The sequence below is a fragment of the Hylobates moloch genome, unplaced genomic scaffold (assembly GCF_009828535.3).
Source record: "Hylobates moloch isolate HMO894 unplaced genomic scaffold, HMol_V3 SCAFFOLD_1, whole genome shotgun sequence".
NCBI classification, from domain to species: domain Eukaryota; kingdom Metazoa; phylum Chordata; class Mammalia; order Primates; family Hylobatidae; genus Hylobates; species Hylobates moloch.
Window position 1 is genome coordinate 1,930,817 of NW_026652276.1, and position 20,961 is coordinate 1,951,777.

A 20,961-nucleotide genomic window follows, 5' to 3' on the forward strand; every position below is an offset into this window, starting at 1 on the left:
TGAATTTTCCACTGTAAAGCCCCACTGTATCCAATATGGTAGCTCCTAGCCACATGTGGCTATTGAAATTTAAATGAGCTAAAATGTAATACAGTTTAAAATTGGGTTCCTTGGTTGTACTGGCCATAGTTCAAGTGCTCCGCAGCCGCTGTGGGCAGTAGTTCCAGTGCTCCTTCCTTCCTTCCATCTTCCTTCTTTCCATCCTTGTTTTCCTCCCTTCTCTTCCTCCCTGCCTCCTTCCTTCCCTCTTCTTCCCTCCTTCCCTTCCTTCCTTCCGTCTGTCCTTGTTTTCCTCCCTTCCCTTCCTCCCTGCCTCCTTCCTTGTTTTAAGAATTGAAAACAAAGTTTCCCAGGAGTTTTGGAGTCCAGATTTAAGTGGCTGAAGTTTTTGCATTTCACCAAGAAGCCAACAGCTTTAATCATGAAATGAAAGCACAGCTGGGCATTGGGCCAGTCACAGAATGTCTTTTGCTCTAAGCACCTCACAAACCCATTGTGGAGGGGAGGAAAGAAAAAGAAAACCATCTTTAATTATCTTAGCTGTTCCTAATGTCTTTGGCTGCAAAGAGCTAGCTGTTTCCTTCAACCTTGGTGGTTGCACGGGTAGTGTCCTCAGCAGTGAGAGGGCAGGTCTGCCCTGTGGTCAGGATTGCCCGTGTGAGGGCAGAGCTCCAACCACGCAGGGCTCGGTGTTGGCGTGGCGTGGACTCGGGTGCTCTGATCGTCCCCTGCATTTGTGTCTGACCCTGTGTGGTTGCATTCCCTTGATGGAGTGGGAAGTGTGTAATTTGTAGTGCTGAGGACATTCCTTTGTTTGATTTTCTGGTGTTTTCAGTGACATGCATGTTCAGCAGAGAAAGATGAATAAACACTGTCCAATTCTTCTCTCCACATAGAAGCCTCAAGAAGAGATGAGGAGATGCCCCTATTTCCTTATTTCAGAGCAGTACATGAGTTCATCTCACGAAAGCTCTTACAACTAAAACAACAACAGCAACAAACAGGATCAAAATAATCACGCCTTTTCCAAGATTCCATGTTGGACTTCTCAGTGCTTTGGAGACAGGAAATAACCATGTTGTCGTAGCAGTATGGTTTTGTGTCTGGATTTTATTCATACAGGCATGTGTTTACAGGCATGAGAACTTTGTATTGAAAAGAAAGTCCGTGTTTTTTTCTAACGTATCTTTCTGTTCCATCAACTGTTATAACCAGATTGTTAAGAGCATTGAGCTTCTTAGGAGAGATTACATGCAGCTACTTACGACCACCTCAGCAAAATGGGGTTGCCTGGGTAGGTAGCAGCAGCAGCAGCTCAGCAGCCCCACGCTACCAGGCAGCCGTGGAACCTCCATGTTCTGCCCAGGGGTTGTGGTAAGAACAGCAGGGAAAGAGGCGGCCACCTCCAGGCCGCAGGTGGACCCAGGGACCTTCAGTTACGCTGCTTCAATTAAATTCGTGTTGGTTTCTCTGCTACAGCAGAAGTGGAAGGAGCTCTTGTCTTGCTTGACATTTCTCCCATTTTTGGCCAATAATTGGCTTTGAATCTCTCTGTGTCCTGCTTACCAATTATAGCTTTCTGGATTGGCTGTTCTTAGCAGTGCACATGTCAACGCAAAGAAGCAAGCAGGCAGCTACTTTCTGGGAAGAAGCATAGTCCGTGCTCACACTGGATGCAAATCTGCAAGATTTGGGGGTTCGGCAAAATAGGGGTGGAGAGAAAGCTGCGATGGCTGTCATGCACAGGGGCTTTTCGAAGAAAAGCTTGTGTAGGCAGCAGCCACTGGCTGGCCAGAATTCCATGAATGGAAGCAGGTACCCGAGTGATCTGGGGCTTTACATCTGGATATAAATAGAAGCCGGGAGCCTGAGGCTTTGCTTTAGGAAAATCATGAGCCAGAAAACAGAGGAGGTGATTCTCAGTAGTCACCTCACGTCGCTAGGATTTTCTAATACTCTCGAGTTGTACAAAGCAAAGTACCTTTTAACAGCAACACATGTGTGACTCAAAGCAGCGAGCTTCCCTTGGGGAAAGGAGCCTCTTCTCAGCAGAGGATCCCAGCCTTTCCATCCTCCCTCACTGGAATGCCGGGCTCTGTTAGTTTGGATGTTGGACATTGCCACCTGAGTTCCAGGAGGCCGGGGAGCTCCAGTTGTGGACTTGTCCCCAAAAGAGTGGTGCTGTTCTCAGAGTGATAAGTGTTCCACTGAAAGTGTCTGTCCCCTGCCTCACGCTGGCTGCACTTGCTTGAAGGAGGCTGATTTAAGGGTTCTAATAGGAAGACAAATGAAACTATCAAATTTTATCTTTAAGCATGTGAATAAGTTTGCTCATTTGCTTTTACTGTTGATGTATAGTTTTCAAATTCTTAATTTAAAAATTATTTCAATAGTGAATTTTTCACAAGTGAACGCTTTTTATCTTTAAATTAAAATTCTGAAGCTCCCTAGTTAGATCCAATTGCTGGTTACATTGTGGGAAACACTCATTTTAGTGCTATGTAGTTTCATTGTATAAACATTTTTTTAATGAGACTATACCTGGTGATTATATTAAAAATCCCAGCTTTTAATTTCTAAACAGCCGTTTCCTCTGGCACGTTACACGTGGTAGTGTAGGTTTTCTTACAGTGAACGTTGATGGGGCCTCCTGCATCCCAGGCAGCGTCTCAGCACTGGACACCTGGCAGTGAGAGCAGAAATGCTAGTGGTGGCTGAGGGGCGAGGCCCAGGCGGAAGCCCCTGATGCAGGGTTGTGCATGTGCAGAATCTGAAAGCTGTGAGGCTTGGCGAGCCCACAGTGGAGGGGGGTGTCTGAGCCGCGAGGAGGGTCTGGCCTGAGCTGCAGGGCACCCCCCACCTAGAGCCTACTGTAGGTATTGGAGAGCTGAGGAGAGTGCAGAGGGCCTGGGAGGCAAGGGAAGGAGTGAGGCAGCCAGGCTGGGTCAGGTGCTCCACGCGCGTCAGGGAGAGGACCTGCAGTGACTGTCGACACGACTTTGGCAAGCTCTGTGTCCGCAGAGCTGGGACTGAGCTGGCTGGGGCGGGGTCACAGCGTGAGAATTAAGGAAAAAACAAGCAGGTAGGGTAGAGAGCCGGACTACCATCAAAGCATGAGTTTTCTGCTGCCCAGCTCCGCCGTGACGCCACTCCTCCCACCAGAACGAGCGCGTTTGTCTCCACACTCTCCCCTGCTTGTCATTGAGCTTTGTTCTGTTTAGGAAGCACGAACAGAAAGGTGGCTGTGACTGGCAGCGGGCTGGAAAGTGCATTTCCACGGGTCTGCCCTCTCCTGGGACAGGGTGAGCTTGGTGCTGAGTGCTCGAATGTCCCGACTCCAGGAGCAACACTGGTCCTCCAAGCACAGGAGGCTTTTCCTCCTCTCAGTATTGCAGCAGGCAGGGCACAGCCCTTCTGTCCAAATCTGGGAACCTGAAAGACTGTCGGAATCTTGCTGTTTTAGACATTGTAAGAGGAGCAGGTAGGACCCCACGTGCTCGGGCCCCACGCCCTGGATCTACCCGCTCTGCAGCCAGAGGGACAAGCAGCTGCTGTGCTGGTCATGGCCTCATCCTGTGTGTGACGATGGCCACTCACGTCTTCTCATTCTACAGAAGTTATGACCGTGCGTCAGACTTTTATTTGGATTTTGTGCGTCTTGCATGTATGGTGGGGATGACCGGCCCCACCTCCAAGTGCAGGCGCTGGAGCCCCTGGGGACGCAGCACTGCTCGTTCCTGACAGATGGGTTGCACCAGTGGGAGGGATCCAGATGCGTCTTTCTCTTAGGAGCCAGTGATGGGTGTACTACCGGGAATGGCCTGGCATGTGTTTCCATTCAGAAACTCCCAGTCCCTGCCTGGAAGCTGGCTCCTTTTGCTGGTTTTTGCCCCCTTTCCTGTCCCTTTCCTGGGCAGCTGGTCCCTGCTGTCGCCCCTGCCTCCTGGCTGCAGAGCTCTCCTCTGGAGGACTCGACACAGAGCCTGTGCCGTCTCCCACTCCGGGCTCTGCTGCCCTGCCCTGCTTTGGTCTCTCAGGTTGGAGTCGAGGTTGCATCTGCCGAGAGCCATGCCCACAGGTGAGGTAGCATCAGGTCCCGAGCCAGAGTCCATCGTCCCCTGGCCGTGGGTTTGGAGCTGCCAGCCACCCTTCCCTGAGAACCCAGCCTATGACTCGGCTCCCCTTGGGCCTGCCCCATCTTTCCCACCTGCCCTGGTCTGTCCTGCGGCCTCCTCAGTCCTCATGGCCAAGTCAGCCAACAGCAACCCACACACAGAGGACACTTCTGGATGGGTGTCTGGCAAGGTGTGGGTCTGAATTCAGCCTTTTGCCTCACGTGCCTACCCCCGTGTCCTGGGCTCTCCAAGAGCCACCTTAGGAAGATGGGGAGTGGGTCTGGACCACTGAGCAACTGGTCATTCTGCATCAGCTCCTGAAAGTCCCTTGTGGGACCAGGACCCTGATGAGGACAAGCTCTTAGCTCAGAACAACACAGAATCCAGCGCTGGCCATAGGACGGCTGTCTAATGGTCCTTCTCTAGAAACCTCTCTGTGCCATTCTGAAAGTGGAAAATGCCGGTATTGGTCACGTGACCTTGCACAGCTGACTGTTCTCGTGCTCTCCACCCACTCTGGCCCCTTTGTGTTTTGTGGAGGGAATAGCAGACCTCGCCCCCCGCCCCAGTGTTATGAGGTGACTTAGACACCCTCAACTTGAAGTTTTCACATATTTTCTATCTATAGTGTTTGTATACTTCACACGAAGCCTTATTAGTGGGTAAATATAATAAACTCCTTCCTATTGAAATAAAATTTGAGAAGAACATGGTATGTGCCAGCCAAAGCCCAAATTCAAATGAACCCTTCTGTGAAGGGGAAAAATCAATCTTGTTGAGAGAATGTGATTTAGATGCAGAAAGAATCCCAGCTGCCTAGAAATCCCCATTGCCAAAAGTAGGCGAAAGGAACCGCTCGTGTGAGGAAACATCGCGGGGCAGCGGCAGGTCGGGCGGCAGCGCGGCAGCTGTGAGAACGCGGGACTCTCACTTCCGGGGTGTGTCACCAACATTGGCAGCCAGTCACCTGCCAACAGTGCCACCCAGTTGGGGGAGCATAGATGGTATTGGTCTGGCTCTATCCAGCTGTTTGTTAGCAGTGAGTACAAAAAATTTAAAAAATGATTTTTTTTAGCTGGTCAGAAATGACTTGAAAGACCTCAGACTGTTGAGTTAACTTAAAACAGCCCGTACTTCTTTGCATCTAACAAAGTAATAACATTGTGTGTGTTCATCTAATGGGTAAATATGCAGCCTCTGCTGTTTAAAGGAAAGTGGAAGGCTCAGCAGTGTGTGTTATCTTGCCCTCCTTAAGGCATGCTTTTCCGATGAATGTCCTTGGCTCAGAAAGCTGGTTGTCAGGGAGCTTCACTAGGGTCTCTGAGGGGACTTCTCCAGAGGAGCTGGTGAAGGAGCACGTGAGGACACAGGAGAGCAGCATCTCTGGCTGGCACTCCGCCTGGCCGGGCAGGTGGAGCCCACTCTTACGCCCCCGAGGCGGTCACAGCCCGACCGTCAGGGGGAACCCACTCTCACAGACCTGGAGTGGTCCCTCGGCGGTCCTGGCAGGTGGAACCCACTCTCACAGCCCCAAGGCGGTCGGTCACTCAGCCCAGCCCAGCCCAGACCAGCAGGTGGAACCCACTCCCCACTGTCGCAGCCCTGAGGCGGCGGGGGCATCCTCCACCTCGCTCTTCCTGGAGAGACGCCAGTGTGTGGGTTTGGAAGTGGAGTCTATTTTAAGTTTGCAGTTCCTGAAGGAGCCTGTGTTTGCTGTGCTGTCTCCACGTGGTCACAGCCTTGAAGCCTCCAGCCTCTTAAGGGCAAGCCTCTGCCTGGCTGCCTGTGGTTGGGGCAAGCCGCTACTTACGTTCGCGGTGCCTGTTGCGTTTTCCAACCTAAGAGGGCACAGGAGGAGGTGGAAGGGGAGTGGAACTAAGACAGGGGACTTGAGAGCAAACCGTGAGTGTCCAGAGCTGTAGGAGGTTCTGAGAAGACACCGAGGGCTCCTCCTGCAGGGTGAGAAACGGGCCTTGGCGGGATGAGAATCCCTCCTGTTTCTGATGGCCTCATGCACCACCATGCTCAGGTCACCCGGCAGGCACCCTCCCTGGGGCTGAGCCCTGATCAGCGCGGAGCAGTTTCCCAGGGCTGCGGTAAGCAGCTGCCTTGCACTTTGCGGCTAAAGCAGCACAGATCGATTCTCCTAAGTTCTGGAGGCCAGGAGGCCTCCAATCAAGATGTCAGCAGGGCTGGTCCCTCCTGCAGGCTCCTAGCCTTCCCAGCTTTCCTGGTTTCCTGGCCTTCCGAGCTTCTAGAGGCTGCCTGCGTATATGGTCTTGTGACCCCTCCTCTAGTCACCTCTTCTCTCTGCCGCCTCCCTCATGCAAGGACCTGTGTGATGACATTGGGCCACTCAGTCCAGGAAACCCCCTATCAAGATCTTCAACCCCATTTGCTCAGCCCCTTTGTCCCCTGAGGTCTCATGTCCCAGGAGCTGGGGATCAGGATGAGGCTGTCCTTGGGGCCCTGTTCTGTCTACCATAGTCCCCACCTCGGGCTGACAAGAAGGCCCTGTGGAGACTGGCAGCCACAGGCCCTGCTCTAGGTGGCCCTTCAGCTTCTCACCTCCCACATGGCTGGAGAGGAGGGTCTCACCCACCACAGAGACGGGCCTTCTGCCTCAGAGAAGGCATGGAGCAGCGGGGCTGGCATCGGCAGCTGTGCCTCGTGTTTTCTGGCAGCTGTGAGCAGCCCTACCTTGCCCGCTTGGTCAGCAGAGCCTTGTGTCTGTCGTGGGCTGACTGCACCCCTCCGGGGCCCTGGCCCAGGCCCATCCCTGTCCCCATGCAGTGCACACCGTGGGGAGAGGTGGACGTAGGCTGTCCCATGTGTGGTGACAGGTGGTCTCCATAGCCATGTCTGGCACAGGATTGCCCATCCGGGGGGGGAGGCCTCTGGGAGGAAGAGAGGGGAAGCTGCTTTGTCCGTCGTGGAAGTTCAAGAAAACCAGAAAAAGCCCTGCAGGGGTACCTGGAAGCTATTGGTGCTCAGAAGCTCTTCCCACCTACAGATCTTGTGATGGGGCCTGCAGGTGAGTGCCCACCGGCTGCCAAGGAGAGCCCCAAGCCGCACAGCTGGGGCCTTGTGGGCCAGTGGGGGTGGGTTTGCTGCGGGCTGCACAGTGTTGGCCTCCTGAACCCTTCACCTTCCACAGAGAACAGCATCCTCATCTCTGCCCAGGAGGTCTGCTCGTTTCTCCTGGGCCCTCCTCCCCAGTCTGCCTTCAGAGCCCTTTGTGCTTTGGCCCCCACCCTGCCAGCCCCCTCCCTGCGTCCCCCTCCTCACCACCCAGCCCTTCATGCAGCCGTTCCTCTCCCTGGGCCTGCAGGTCTGCCCCGCCAAGGACACAGCCAGGCTCTCTGCCCTCTGCGAGCAGGTGTGGCACACGTGTTGCTGGTTCATCCCGTGGGCTCACAGGGCAGCTCTTGTGCAGACCTCTAGTGGTTGTGAGACTTCAGGCAGCTGCCTTTGGCCCCTGCCGGCCCACACCCCAGGACCTGTGCCACAGCGCTGACCAAGGGAACGAGACCAAGGGGCATGCCCCATCTCAGGTCTCGAGAGGGACAGAGCCAGGCAGGAACCTGGGCAGGCGTCAGCAGGGCCCCCATGTGTCCGCGGGTCCCGCTGTCCTTCCCGCTGCCTAGGGCATGGCCAGGCCGGAGGCCTCGGTGTGCCGTTGGGACCAGGCCTGGGAACCCCTCTGGTTTGTTTCCCCTTTTTAGTTACACAAATACTTTGTGATCACTTCTTAAAATTTAGGAATTTTAGGAAGGAACAAGGGAGAGAGCTTTAGAGTTATATACATTTTCTTTTACTTGCCATAAGAGTCTTCCTAGACCCTGTTTTTTAAAGATGCCTAACCCTCCACGCCTGGATGTGGCCACGCCTGCCGCCGCTCCATCATAGCTGCTTCTCATTGTCCGGCACATCCTGTACTGGGTGCTGAGGGGACCTAGGGAGGGTGTGGTGAGAGGAGGACCCTGACCAGGCATCCATGGGACACGGCTGCCCAGCATGGGCATTTTTTCCTTTTTATGGAGGCTCAGGAGTGAGGCCTGAGAACACAAGAGAAACGGCCTCGTTAGACCCCGGCCCCACCTTCTTCCCATTCTCAACCACCTTCGACGACTCAGTCATCGATGTCTGCGTCTCTCCCCCTACCGTCCTCTGTAACCCATGGGTGGCTGATGCAGCCATTATCCCTGTCTCCAGGGCAGCGGCACAGGAGCGTGGCCCTCCCGAGGCCCCTCCCGCACGCCCCATGGGCGCCCCGGGTCCCATCGGTCACCCTCGCTGCAGGGTTTCCTGTCTCAGTAGTAGCCTCTCCTGATGTCTTGTGGTCAGATGTTTGCTGGAAAGGGCCACAAAGCCCCAGCGAAAATCAGACTCAAAGATGAGACTGGAACGGGAAGTGTCAGCATTGTTTTAGGATTTTTCACTTCAGAAGCCAATAATCCTCTGAAGCAGGGCCCCTCTGCACTCCTTCCAAGCTCAGCAACTGCCTGACAAAGGAACCAGGGGCTGAAGCGGAACGTACTGGAAGCCCTGGCCAGCAGGTGGCCAGTGGGACGCTGACTTGAAGCCTCTTTGAAGCAGTCATGGGAGCAGTGGGAACAATTGCCCCGTAATTGTTGGACAGTGTCACACAACTAGACGGACACCTACTTGAATCACAGAATGGAGCTGTGTGGTTCTGTGACACTGGGATGAAGCTGCAGGCACGAGCAGGGGTCTGCACAGCCGACCACGGGGACAGACAGGCATGCGGCTGCCACTCACCTGCACATGGTGGCCATGTGACAGGCACAGGCCCTGTGTGGGGCCCTTACACCAAGGGCACTAGGTCTAAACACAAGTGGGAAAGGTCAGTGTTTACATCTACACCTTAGATGCCTAAAAACAGAGTCTTCGGGGAGCAGGGAGGAACCGTTCCCCAGATTTCCAAAGGTCATGCCCTGAGGGGGCAGCTTGGTGGACTGGAGCCGTCTGAAAAAGCAGGTGGTAGGCCAGGAGCCCTGAGCCTCCTGCTTAGGCCAAGGCATGCCCACAGGAGACCTCTTGCCCACTCACGGACTCGGGGGCCTGAGGGATCCCTGAGGAAGCTGTGAGTGGTGGGCAGCCGTCTAGCTGTAGGAGATGCATCATCTCAGCTTCTTTATAACAGGGCCAGCCTGTGCTGCTGAGGGATGACCAGAGCCACACAGCATGGGGCGGAGGAGCTACAAGGACTGGAAACCTTTCTAAATCTCTGCCACCACTTCGTGAGCCCACTCTGAGGTGTGCCCCCTCCCTAGATTCTCACAGCAAGCCTGGCTGCAGGTGGGGACAGCCTGATTTTTCTCCCATCATGTACATAAGAAAATGGGCTCTGAGGGTGGGACCTTCCCAGTCTCCCAGATGGAATGTGGTGGGTCCAGGTTCAGGCTCAGTCAGGGCTCTCCTGAGAACAGGACCCACAGGAGGTACAGACATGGAGACAGTTGTAAGGATTCTGGAGGCTCAGAAGCCCCAAGATCTGCTGTCTGCAAGCTGGAGACCCAGGAGAGCCAGCGGTGCAAGTTCCAGTCCAAGGGAAGACCAGTGTCCCACCTCAACAGGCCAGTGTCAGGTACAGTGGCTCACGCCTGTAATCTGAGTGCTTTGGTAGGCTGAGGTGGGAGGGTCGCTTGAGGCTGAGTTGGAGACCAGCCTGGGCAACATAGATGAGGCCTTGTCTCTTCAAAAAGTAAAAAAATGTGTGGTGGCACACGCCTTTTGTCCCAGCTATGTGGGAGGCTGAGGTGGGAGGATTGCTTGAGCCCAGGAGTTTGCACTCCAGCCTGGGCAAGAGAAGACCTTGTCTCTAAAAAACAAACAAAAAAGCAAAAAACAAAAAAACAGGCAGAGAGTGGGAATTCTTTTTTCCACCACCTTTCTGTTCTTTCCAGACCCTCAGTGGACTGGAGGATGCCTGCCCACGCTGGGGAGGGCCGCCTGCCTTCCCGAATCCACCAGGTCACATGCTGATCTCATCCCCCACAGATACACCCCAAAAATCGTGTTTGACCAAATACCTGGGCAGCTGTAGTCCAGTCGGGTTGGACGTCTAAAGCTGATCTGTACAATTTCTAACTCACTTCACCCTCTGAGCCGTGCATCTCGCTCCTCAGACACAAATGCTGGTGCTCATTCCTGCCCCAAGCTTCTATCTGTACCAGTGTTGGAAGAATCTGCTCAATCAGCAGTTGGTTTGCTTTGATTTTACCTTAAAATCCTGACGCTTTCCTGGTCATAATGAGCTCTCATACATCCATCCCAAAGAGGGACATGTGTCCGTTGCATTCGTGGGGTGAAAGCAATGAGAAAACCTGCCAGGCAGGAAGCCCTGTACTACAACAGAAAGGGTTGGGGGCTCCAGGGGAGGAAGGGGGTGCCCCGCGACATCTGAGACACTGCATTTGAAGCACAGAGCTGTCTCTTCTGGGCTCCTGCTTGCTTTATCTTTGTGTGAACATTCCCTGCAAAATAAATACACAGACCTCTGCTGGCTCCTGCCTAGGTCAGGATGGCTCGAGGCTTGGTGAAGTCCCCAAGGAGGGAGGGCCACCTCGGCTGGCTCTATTTTTTTCTGTCCCAGACCCACTGAAGGCCTGGATTTGTGGAAGATGAAGGGACATACCGAGTTGCATCGTCGGGCTGGCATCTGAGCTGCCTTTTCAAGCCCTAGTTTGTCCTTGTATTTGGAGTGCTGGAGGCTGGAGTCAGGACGCGGCTCCCATCGACGTGTGTTCGTGCTTTCAAGATGGCTGGGGCTTTTAGCCGTGGCAGCTTTGCTCGGGCAGGCCTGCTGCTTTCTACATTGGGTTTTCCAGCGACTCTACTTACAGCTGCAGAATGGACAGTAGGCTGTAGACCTTGAACAACGTCAGGTTAGTGCATGTTTTGAACGCCTGTTACTTTTCCGTCGCCACTCATGGAGCGGAGGCTGTGGAGATGTCTCGGTTATTTTCTATCCCCTGGGTGCTCAGGACCCAGCTGCAGAGCCAGCCTTGAATGAGACCACAGGGAGCCTCTGAACAGGGCCCTGAGGGGCCGAAGGGAGAAGAGCAGCCGGGAGGCCGTTGTCCAGAGCACAGCCTGGCTTCGTCTCTGCAGGGCGTCTCTGGAGAGTGTGGCTGAGGCTGGGAAGAGGGATGTGTAGGCAGGGCCCAGGAGGTTCTAGCTCTTAAGTGTTGGTGGAAATGAGCTGCTGTTTCCCTAAGAATTGTGCACAATCCTGAACCTTGCTGCTGTTAACTGAACTTCCGGACTTTTGCTCAAACAGCTGTAGTGACGACAGAGCTTGTCCCCCCACCTCACCTCCCCTACCTCATCGCCCGAGGCTGTAAATTGGCTAACTTGGCCTGGGAAGACCCGCTTGAAGGGCAGGGCCCCCTATGCACATGTGACCTCCATGTTCACCCAGTGCCCACGCTCAAGAAGGGCCCACACTTGATTTAATGTTCAGCTGTGGCCGTCCTGAAAGTCTCAACAAGTTTTGGACAAGAGCCTCCTGTTTTCATCTTGCACTGGGCCCCACAGGTTATGTCGCTGCCGTGGGCGTGCTGAGGCACCACCCAGTGCTTCCTGGAGCCCTCACCCGCCTTGCCATCTGGCAACAAGAGCTGGGCTGGCTTGTTGCATGGTCCTTGAGGCCTTCAGTGGATGGAGCAGGAGCTCACGGCAGCAGGAAGGCCGGTGTGTGAGAGGAGCCCCGGGGAGGAGCCCCACGGGACCCTGGGCCTGGAGGCCTTAGGCTCGGCAGGGAGGGCGGTGCTTGCTCTGGGCCCCAGAGAGTCCGGGGCTGTCCTTGCCTGTGTCTGGTGGGCAGAGAGGGCGGGGCTTGCTGGGCCCTGGTGAGGAACCTTCCCTCGTCTGTGTCTGGTAGCAGCGGCCTCCTGGTCTTTGTCCAGCTTCTTCCTTAGGCTGAGCATTTGGCTGTGGCTGCAGGAAGCCCAGCGGGGTGTGGAGAAGGCAGGCACACAGGACAGTCACCGAGCTGTTTTCCTCTGTGGGCCCCGGGAGCTCTGTCCCTGGGGGCTCTGGGAGTTGGTGTGGGATGCAGGCCTCAGGCACCTGCATTGGCACAGGGCTGTCCTGGTATGACTTCTTGGTATTCTCAGGCTCGGATGCCTGCTGCCAGATAATGTCCAGGGCCTTGGTCCAAGCAGTGTGAGCAGGCCGGATGGCCCCAGATGGCCTGGCCTGGGCCTCCAGGGATTCTGTCCCCATGAGGAAGGGGCTGCACTGCAGCCCGGATCCCAGTTCCTTACTCAGGATCCCACCCCCACTACCTGCTGAGCACTGGGCTGCGGGACTGAGGAGTCGCATGGGGGGCACAGCACCCACCACCATGGGCTGGGCATCCGTCTCCTGGGCACTGCCCTGGCACTTCATGCAGGGCTCCCTCGCTCCTTCCGCCAACCTTGTGAGGCTGTGGCCTTATCCTCATTTCACCAAAGGCAGCCTGAGGTTCAGAGAAGTTAGGTAGGACATCAAAGACACACGGCGGGCATTTCCAACGTGGGGCCCTCTGGCCCCAGAGCTTGTGCTTGTAGCCGTCTCTCTGCCTGCAGGAACCTCACTCCGACTTTCCCCAAAATCTGACCAAAGGGAGTGAGTGCATTTACCACACCTGGGCACACATCCATGTCAGGTGTGCCTGACAAAACCTTGGTCCTGCCTCCTTCAGGGAGGTCCTGCGCCAGCGTCAGGAGCCGTTGAACTCAAAGCTTTTATATGGACAACAAAGGGATTCATTGAGATGAGCTGCAGCTGGGCTGGAGAAGGTGTAGCGTCCGTCAGCGTTGACCTTGATCCCTGAACGATGTGGGGGTGTTTGTGATTGCAGGGAGCCCTTGGGCTTGAGGCTCACTCCATGGCCCTGAGCGCAATGCCTGCGGGGAGGACCCCTGGAGGCATTGCTGAGGGGTTTGTAGGCCCAGCACCTCATACAGAGCATGCGGGTTAACGAGCTAATTCCATAGTGGGTGGAAAGGGACGTCTTCCCCTAGTAACACCCTACCGTTTGGAAACCTCCCAGCTCATCACTGCACCCATCTCCCTATCTGCTGGGGCCAGAGCTGTGGTATGGAGTGCAGGGCTCACGACCACCTGGGATTTGAGTGGCTCGAGTGGCCAGGTGCCCGCCTGGGAGGGTGACGGAGCCCCAGCCGGGGCTGAGGAGGAGCAGGTGGGAGGAGCGCGCAGCCATCCTTCCTCAACTTTGGGAAGTTGCTGGAGTAGGGGCCGAACACACACAGCTGCCAAGGTGTGGCCCCGTCTCTCTCTGGAAACCTGCAAGGGACACGTCTGCCCTGGAAGCCTGGGTTCCCTGTTCAGAACGGAATCCCTGGGGTCCTCCTCTCCTGTCCTGGTCTGGGGGTGCAGCTCACTATGTGAGGCTCTGGGCTGCTTCCTGTCCGCAAGCGGATCCCATTCTCAGTGCAGTCTCTTCTCCCACCCTCCTGCTCCAGGCACCTAGGTTGCACACGGGGTGCTTCTGCCTTGCAGTCCCAGAGCCCTGTGGGCCCTGCAGCCTGGGGACGGCCTTCAGGGGGGTCTGGAGTGGTCCACTCTGCACATTTGGCCGTGATGCCTGGTTGAGCTGCAGCACTTCTCTTGCTGTGCACATTCATTGTGTGTTTGGAAAGTACAAAGTCACTGGGTGGAAGCTCTGGAGATGCCTCTGCTCTGAGATGCTGGCTTTCATCCCAGGGCCAGTCGATCCATTCCATGAGAAAACTTCATGAAGGACCAGTGTATGGCCAAGTCCTGCCTGGAGAGGGCCTCAGCGCCCAGGATCCTCCCAGCCTGGCCATATGGAGTAGACTGCAGCCCTGACTGGCTCGGTGGGGCGCAGGGAGCCTCGCGGTGTAGGCTGCGTTCCGGTCAAGGGGTGTCCACTCGTCCCCCAAGGAGCATCCCAGCGTCTTTGAATGGAGCCAGAGCGATGCTCAGAGGTGAGGAGCTTGGTCTTGGTAGTGAGGAGGCTCTGATTTCCAGTCTCCACTCAGCAGCAGTGTGACTTTGGGCAAATTGCTGATCTGTGAGCTCGTGTCTTCCTGGCTGCAAAGCAGGAGGAATGATGGCGCTGCTGCCGCGGTTGTGCAAATGAAGGAGCCCAGCATCTGCAGAGTGGCCTGCTCAGCGCCTGCCATTGGCCTGAGAAGTGGCTTATCATTTCCTCCCCAGTCAGGCCCTCCCGCGGGAGGGGTGCTGGGGCTCTGATGGATGTACACATGCCTTGGTTTCTGTAGAGAATAGAGAGAGGGGAGGCAGGGAGGCTTGCCAGGGAGGCTGCTACCAAACCCATGGAATTCTGCCTCGGGGAGGCACCTTGCAATAGAGAAGTGGCCTCCACAGGCTCCCTGGGAAGTCACCCCCATGGCTGTGTCTGGAGATGAGCTCTGGGCGGGGCGCAGCCTGGGAGGGCCAGTGTGCCCCCCACCTGGGGTGGTCTTGCAGCCTCTTCCTTCTCTTGTTGATGGTGGCGGGTTGGCCGAGCTTTGGGGACCAGTTCCCTCCAAAGTTACTATGGCCCCAAGGCTCTGGGGACAGGGGCAGGTGGCTCTGGGCATGGACAGAGCTTGCTCCTTGAGCTGGAAACCCTGGCTAATGAGTGAGCAGAGGCCCTGGAGCCACCAGGGGCTGTCGAGCTGCACTCTCCAGGCTGCCAGAGGCTTCCATTAGGCACATTGGTGTTTGATTTTGTTTCCTTGGAAGATCTGGAGTTTTTGTCAGTTGTGAGTCATTTTTCTTGATCTGGGCTGCCAGTTCCATGAAGAAAATCACTTTCGAACAGATGTGGAGGAAACTGTACCTCCTAGCTTGTCCAGACCCAGCCTGAATTCATATGGAAAAGAAATCATTTCCCCCATGAGCTCACTGCGAGTCCGACAGCACTGTGAGGGGAGGGGCCAGCCAGGCACCCAGCCTGAGTCGTGACCAGAGGTCCAAGCCAGAGGTGCAGCCTTGGGATCTCGGCCTGCGGCACTGGCCCTGGGGCCACACTCAGCATGGGGGACGCCAGGCTGGAGCAGAGGCCAGGCCCAAACAGCCACTCTGCCCCCGGGGGGCCTTGGCAAGGCTGCTGCCTACGTGAAATGATGGAAAGGTCTAGGCTGGCCCCAGGTCCTTTCTGGCATGGCCTCAGGATCTCGGCAGGAGGATAACAATGCCAGGAGGGGGTATGCTGAGTCGTGTGCCTCCTCTCAGGGGCCTGGCTGCAGTGGTCAGGGGCAGTGTGGCTCATTGTGTGGGCACCAGTGCCCTGCACCGGGGGAAGACCAGCAACAGGACTAGCCAGGCGGCCCCAGGCCCTTAGGACACAGGGGAGGCCCAGGATGTATGGGAAGGAAGGAGCAGAGCACCTGAGTCTGGGGACATCTCGGGACAGGCACTGCTCCCAGCAGCCTCAGCTTCCCCCCATAAAAGGGACAGACGCTGCCCCATACCTTTGGCTCCATCACTGTCCAGGGACGGGGACTGACCCTAGACCCTTCACCCCCAAGGATTCTTGGGCTGCAAGTCCAGCTCTGCAGAGGGGCTGCAGGGAGCATCCAGGGCCCACACTCATCTGCTCATCTCTCAGTCTCTGTGTTTATGGAACACAGGGGAATGCCAGTGCTGTGCCAGGAGGGGCGGTTGGTGCTGAGTGAGGCCCGCTCCCCAAATCAGACACATTCTTATGAGACTAAGATTTGTCCCCGCTCATGGGCATTCAACAAAATGTCAAAGCAGGATTAAGCAGAATCACAATGTCCTGCCCCCAGTCCCTAACAGAACAGAAAGGAAAAACCAGAAAAATAATCCCAGCAGAAAACAAACAGGGCCATACACTTTGAAAATTTGTAGCCAAAGGCCAGGCGTGGCTCACGCCTGTAATCCCAGCACTTTGGGAGGCTGAGGTGGGAGGATCACTTGAGCCCAGCAAATTGAGGCTGCAGTGAGCTCTGATTGCGCCACTGCCCTCCATCCAGCCTGTGTGGCACAGTGAGACCCCATCTCAAAAAAGAGAGAAAAAAAATTAGTAGCCAATAAAATAAGCAAAAGATTTCAGAGTACAGCAGAAGGCAGATTCGCCTGGCTCTGAGCTGCCACCAAGTCCGAGTCCCACTGGTACACAAGCGGAGCCCCAGGCCACCTCTGTGCTTGGGATCTGGAGACAGGGAGTCTTGCAATGCCTCTGGCAGACATGGGAAGATAACTGTGAGTTGAAACTCTCCGTAAGAAGTGGAGGCTCCAGGGATGCGTTGGCCTGTGGGCACGGCCTGAGACCAGGACTGGATGCACCACTCTCCCTGTGATGAGGTGAAGCCAGCTCTGGTCTGGGCCATTTCACAGGATTCCAGAAGCAGGAGCAGAGCCTCAGCATTTGAACAAACCTTATTCCGCTTCGGCTGAGCTCCTCCTGCCACCACCATCCCTGCAGGCTTCCTGAAGGTGGCCTCAACACAAACTGCCTGGGCTTCCTGTGGCTAAGGGGGAAGACGAGCCTTTGCCAGGTTTTGTGGAAAGAGTTAAAACCCCTCCAGGGCTGTGTTAAAACATACGAAGACCCGGTCAGAGCTGCTCAGCTTGAACAGGATGGAAAGGCAGGGAAGGGGAGGGCAAGCGACGGGCAAACGTCCCACAGAGAAACCTGTGACTCAGTGCTGGAGAAGGGACCACAGCGTGCGCAAGATAAACATGTGGAGGGCGGAGGACGCACAGCTCGTGAACAGGAAAAAAAAAAAATTCCTGTGCTTTGCCTAAGAGAATAGTTTGATAAGGACATGAATTCAATAAAATAAATGTCAAAAATGTATAAGACTAAGAAATGAAAATAAGATGTCAGACCTCAGGAAGCAAACCGAAAACCGAAACAGTGTCAGTACCGACCCAATACATTTCAAACTGCAACGAACGACGCAGCAAGGCTGAAATTGCTATTGACAGAAATCCATCGTTCTCCAAGTGTGGCTCCTGGACCAGCGGCCCCAGCCTCCACCTGGGAGCTTGTGGGAAATGCAGGTGTCTATGCCGCCCCCAGGCCTGCTGGCTCGGGCGCCCTAGGGGGTGGGCCCCAGCAGCATCTGTGTTTAGCAAGGTGATTGCAGCACACACTGCAGCGTGAACACCGCTGCCCTAGAGGAAAGGCTGAAGACAGCCGCAGTAAGTAAAGGTAAACGTGGTAGAGGGAGATGAAAACTGTATGAACTTTGTATATGTAAACCCAATTTATAGGAAGATGGACAAAGGCAGTCCGGCGGAAGAATCATTGGTGTTCAGACCGAAGTGATTCCAAGTGAAATAGCTGGTGCACATGTGGTGTGATCTTTCAATATGCAGAATCCATTTGCTTTTCTCAGTTCAGGGGATTTTAAAATCTAAGGTCCATACTGTTTTGGTGCAGAGAATTCACAAGTTTTACTTTCATTTGCTTATGTTGAAAACTGATATTAAAATAAATCAAATGTAATTTAAGATAGCATCGATAGATCCCATTTCATGAAAGCATACCCGTCTTTCTGTTGGTATACAGGCATAAAAATATCAGGATGTTGTTCACTGATGTAGATGGTTTTTCTGAAGAGAGGAATTTGGAATTTTTTTTCCTTTCTTCCTTGAACTTTTTTTTTTTTTTTTTTTTTTTGAGACACAGTCTTACTCTGTCGCCCAGGCTGGAGTGCAGTGGTGTGATCTTGGCTCCCTGCAAGCTCCGCCTCTCAGGTTCAAGCATTCTCCCACCTCAGCCTCCTGAGAAGCTGGGATTACAAACGTGTGCCGTCATGCCCAGCTAATTTTTGTATTTTTAGTAGAGATGGAGTTTTACCATATTGGTCAGGCTGGTCTCCAACTCCCGACCTCAGGTGATCTGCCCGCCTCCGCCTTCCAAAGTGCTGGGATTACAGGTGTGAGCCACCACATCCTTGAACTTTGTCGTTTTGATGGAGAGGAAGGAACCTCTGACACCGAGGGTGGAATAGCCACAGTTCTGTGCCCCCGGTGCATTCTCATCATCGGGCGTGGGAAGTGCCTGTCCCTGTTTGTGAAGATAACTTTACCCCATGTACCACTCCCATTGCCCTTGTCCAGGGGGGCCAGCATTCTCTGTGCTTGATAGATCTTTTTGTTTGTGTATGTTCTGACATAATGTGTTGTTTCGTGTGTTTGCATTTTTAAGGAACGTAAATGGTTATGGGTCATACGTCTGTTGCCTGTGTGTTTTCACTCAACTGCCTCCGTAAACTCCTTCCTCGTTCCTTGGGTGTGTCTGGCTTGCCTGTTTCTGCACCTTGTGGTGACCTTGCTGCTGTCCAATTTTGCTTACCCTTCCTGGCTGGCGGGTACCCAGATGGCCTGCAGTGCTGCAGGAAGAACCTCACACATGGAGAAGAATATCTGTGGTTCACAGAAAACTGTGCATTGCCTAGAGGACACTCCTCAAGGTTATTGGATTCTACTCTGTCATTATTTAGAACTACCTTATAACTCTGTTCCTTGTTGGTCACTGATAGCAATACAAAAGAATTCATATAGACAGGAATGTTCTGTGCTGTGTAGTGGAAATCCAGTGAATACCTCCCATCCCCAGGAGAGAGCCCGGTTTGCCTTCACTTGCATATTGATTTAAATCTCTCTGATCTCTAAGTGTGGCTATTCTTTGGATTCTGTGTTGAACTGTCTGATCCCTTCCTTGATAAGTGAATAGACTAAATTTCAAACGTATTCCTTTTTATATTTCTATGAGAGTCATAATTTTACTTTTTTTCTGAAAATTACCTTTTAACACACATATCTCCTTATGGATCTGTGTAAAAATTTGCTTGCAGAAATTTATCAAAGAATAGCATTGCCAGATGTGCTAGGCATTACTGGGGTTCATCAATATTCAATCCTTGCCTCCTTCTGGAAACTCAGACCATACTTCCAGCAATGTGGCTCATTCTGTCCCCAGGCTGGGAATAGCCGTGACAGTGTCATTTCTGGGCCAAAGCAATGACAACCGTGGTGAGATCCTTATGCCACACACTCTATTCCCTCACCCTGGTGACTGCCAGTGTTTTAGCTCAGGGCTGGCAAACTGGCCTGGAGGCCACATCCCACTCACCATCTGTTTTTGTAAATAAAACTTTATTGGAACACAACCATGACATGTCATCTGTGGCTGGTTTTGCCTGGAGTTGAGTATTTGTAACACAGGCTGTGTGGCCTACAAAGCCAGATGTGATGTCTTTACCCTCCAGCCCTTTACAGAAAGTTTGCCAAGCCCTGTTGTGGAGGGCGGAGCTTTCAGCCGCCTGGGTTCCTCAGAGGTGGTGGGAAGCAGAGCCTACCCCCAAGTCATACCAGTCCAGTCACCTGAGCAAGACATGACCCTTCCCCGGGCTGAGCTGCCAAGCCTGGGCAGACTTGTTGCCAGGCCTCTCCTGGTCAGCCCTGAGTAGGGCTGGCTGCCCCATGGAATCACAGCTTGGTCTGCACTGCAGCCGGTTCGAGGAGGGGCCATGTGGCCCTCGTCTCCCACACCTGGGATTATCAGGTCCCCAGGGCCTGGCATAGCTGTGCTTCCAGTGGGTAGTGCCTTGTTTCCGTGTGCCTAGCAGCCCCTGGATTTCTTCTTTGCCCGTTTACATCCTTTGCCCCTCTTTGGCTAGGATAGCTGTCCCTTCCTTGTCGATGTGGAGAAATTCCTTTCCTATTTGGAAACCTCAGACATTACAAATACCTCTCACCATTTCTTGAATATTCTGCATGGCTCAAATCCTTCATAATGAACTTGTATAACCTTTATCCCCCCAAAATGATTCTCTTTAAAAATGCAAAAGCAAACAAAAAGTGTGGCAAGAGCAGAAATGCCTTCAGCAATGGCAGACACGTTGGAGTAAGCGGGTGGCCCCCAGGGAGCTGTTCCAACTGCAGCAGCGTCACTTCCTGGGACAGATGTGGGCTTTGCTGCTTTGTGGTTCTACCCCTCTCTCTCCCCGAGTTCCACTCGCCCTCCCCACAAACCCAGGAGCATTTCAGCAGGTGCCCTGCTGGGGCTGGTTTGAATAAGTCACCTCTTTGGAAAGTGTCCAGAAGACACTGGCTGGCATGTTGGGGCTCGCCAAGGCAGAAACCCGACAGACCCCGAGGCCTCCCTTTGCACTCAGTGAGACTCATGACAGTGCCGCGGGGATGAAATGCGGGCAGCTGGATCCTGACTGTCCGCGGGTCCGAGGGTCCTCCGCACGCCTGGGCGCTCAGGGCCACCAGCTTACGTCTGCCTAAGCCCTGCGAAAGGAGAGCATTGCGGGGTCTCGTGAGGCAGCGTCTTTCCGCCGAGCGCTGTTTCCTCCAACCCAATGGCTGAACAGGAACCAAGCCGTCCGCGGGGGCCGCCGACCTCTGGCTGCGCTGGGTATGTGTTGTTCAGTTCATGCACTTGTGCACCGATGCTCGCTGGACGGTGCATTCACCGCGCCGTCTTCTCTGTGCCGTTTGGGTGAAACTTCCTCACTCCCGCCAGGATCTGCACCCTCCCCTGCCTCGCTGGCTAGCTGCCCCCGTTTAACTGATCCACAGGTCTCCCGTGCCGGCATCTGCGCGACTCCACCCTGCAGCCCCCCAGGGCAGCTCATGGGAAGACATAGGAGAGTGAGATCCAGAGATCATGGCAGTGGATTAACCACAGCTGCCCGGGAGCAGACCCCACTGGGCAGGAAGAGACGCTGCCCTGGAAGTAGCCGCTTCCCAGAGTGTCCTGGAAGAGGCATCCTGAAGCCCACACACATGGAAGAGCTTCTCCATTGATCATACAGCCTCTGACAAACCAGGAAGCAACTGATCTATTGCACAA

The 20,961-nt window shown here is 54.4% G+C and overlaps 1 protein-coding gene across 3 annotated transcripts in view; it reads left to right on the forward strand.

The window, feature by feature from the left end:
* The window catches only part of NDUFA10 (NADH:ubiquinone oxidoreductase subunit A10), a 98,169-nt gene that overhangs the window by 65,577 nt on the left and 11,631 nt on the right, over window positions 1-20,961 (forward strand). For 2 of the 3 annotated variants that reach the window (XM_058436756.1, XM_058436764.1), the window contains one exon: window positions 897-5,670. The exons of the other annotated variant lie outside the window; for it this stretch is intronic. In XM_058436756.1, the coding sequence (XP_058292739.1) occupies window positions 897-983 (87 nt within the window). In that variant the 3' untranslated portion in view covers window positions 984-5,670. Of the gene's footprint in view, window positions 1-896; window positions 5,671-20,961 lie in introns of those variants that run through there. 3 annotated transcript variants of the gene reach the window in all.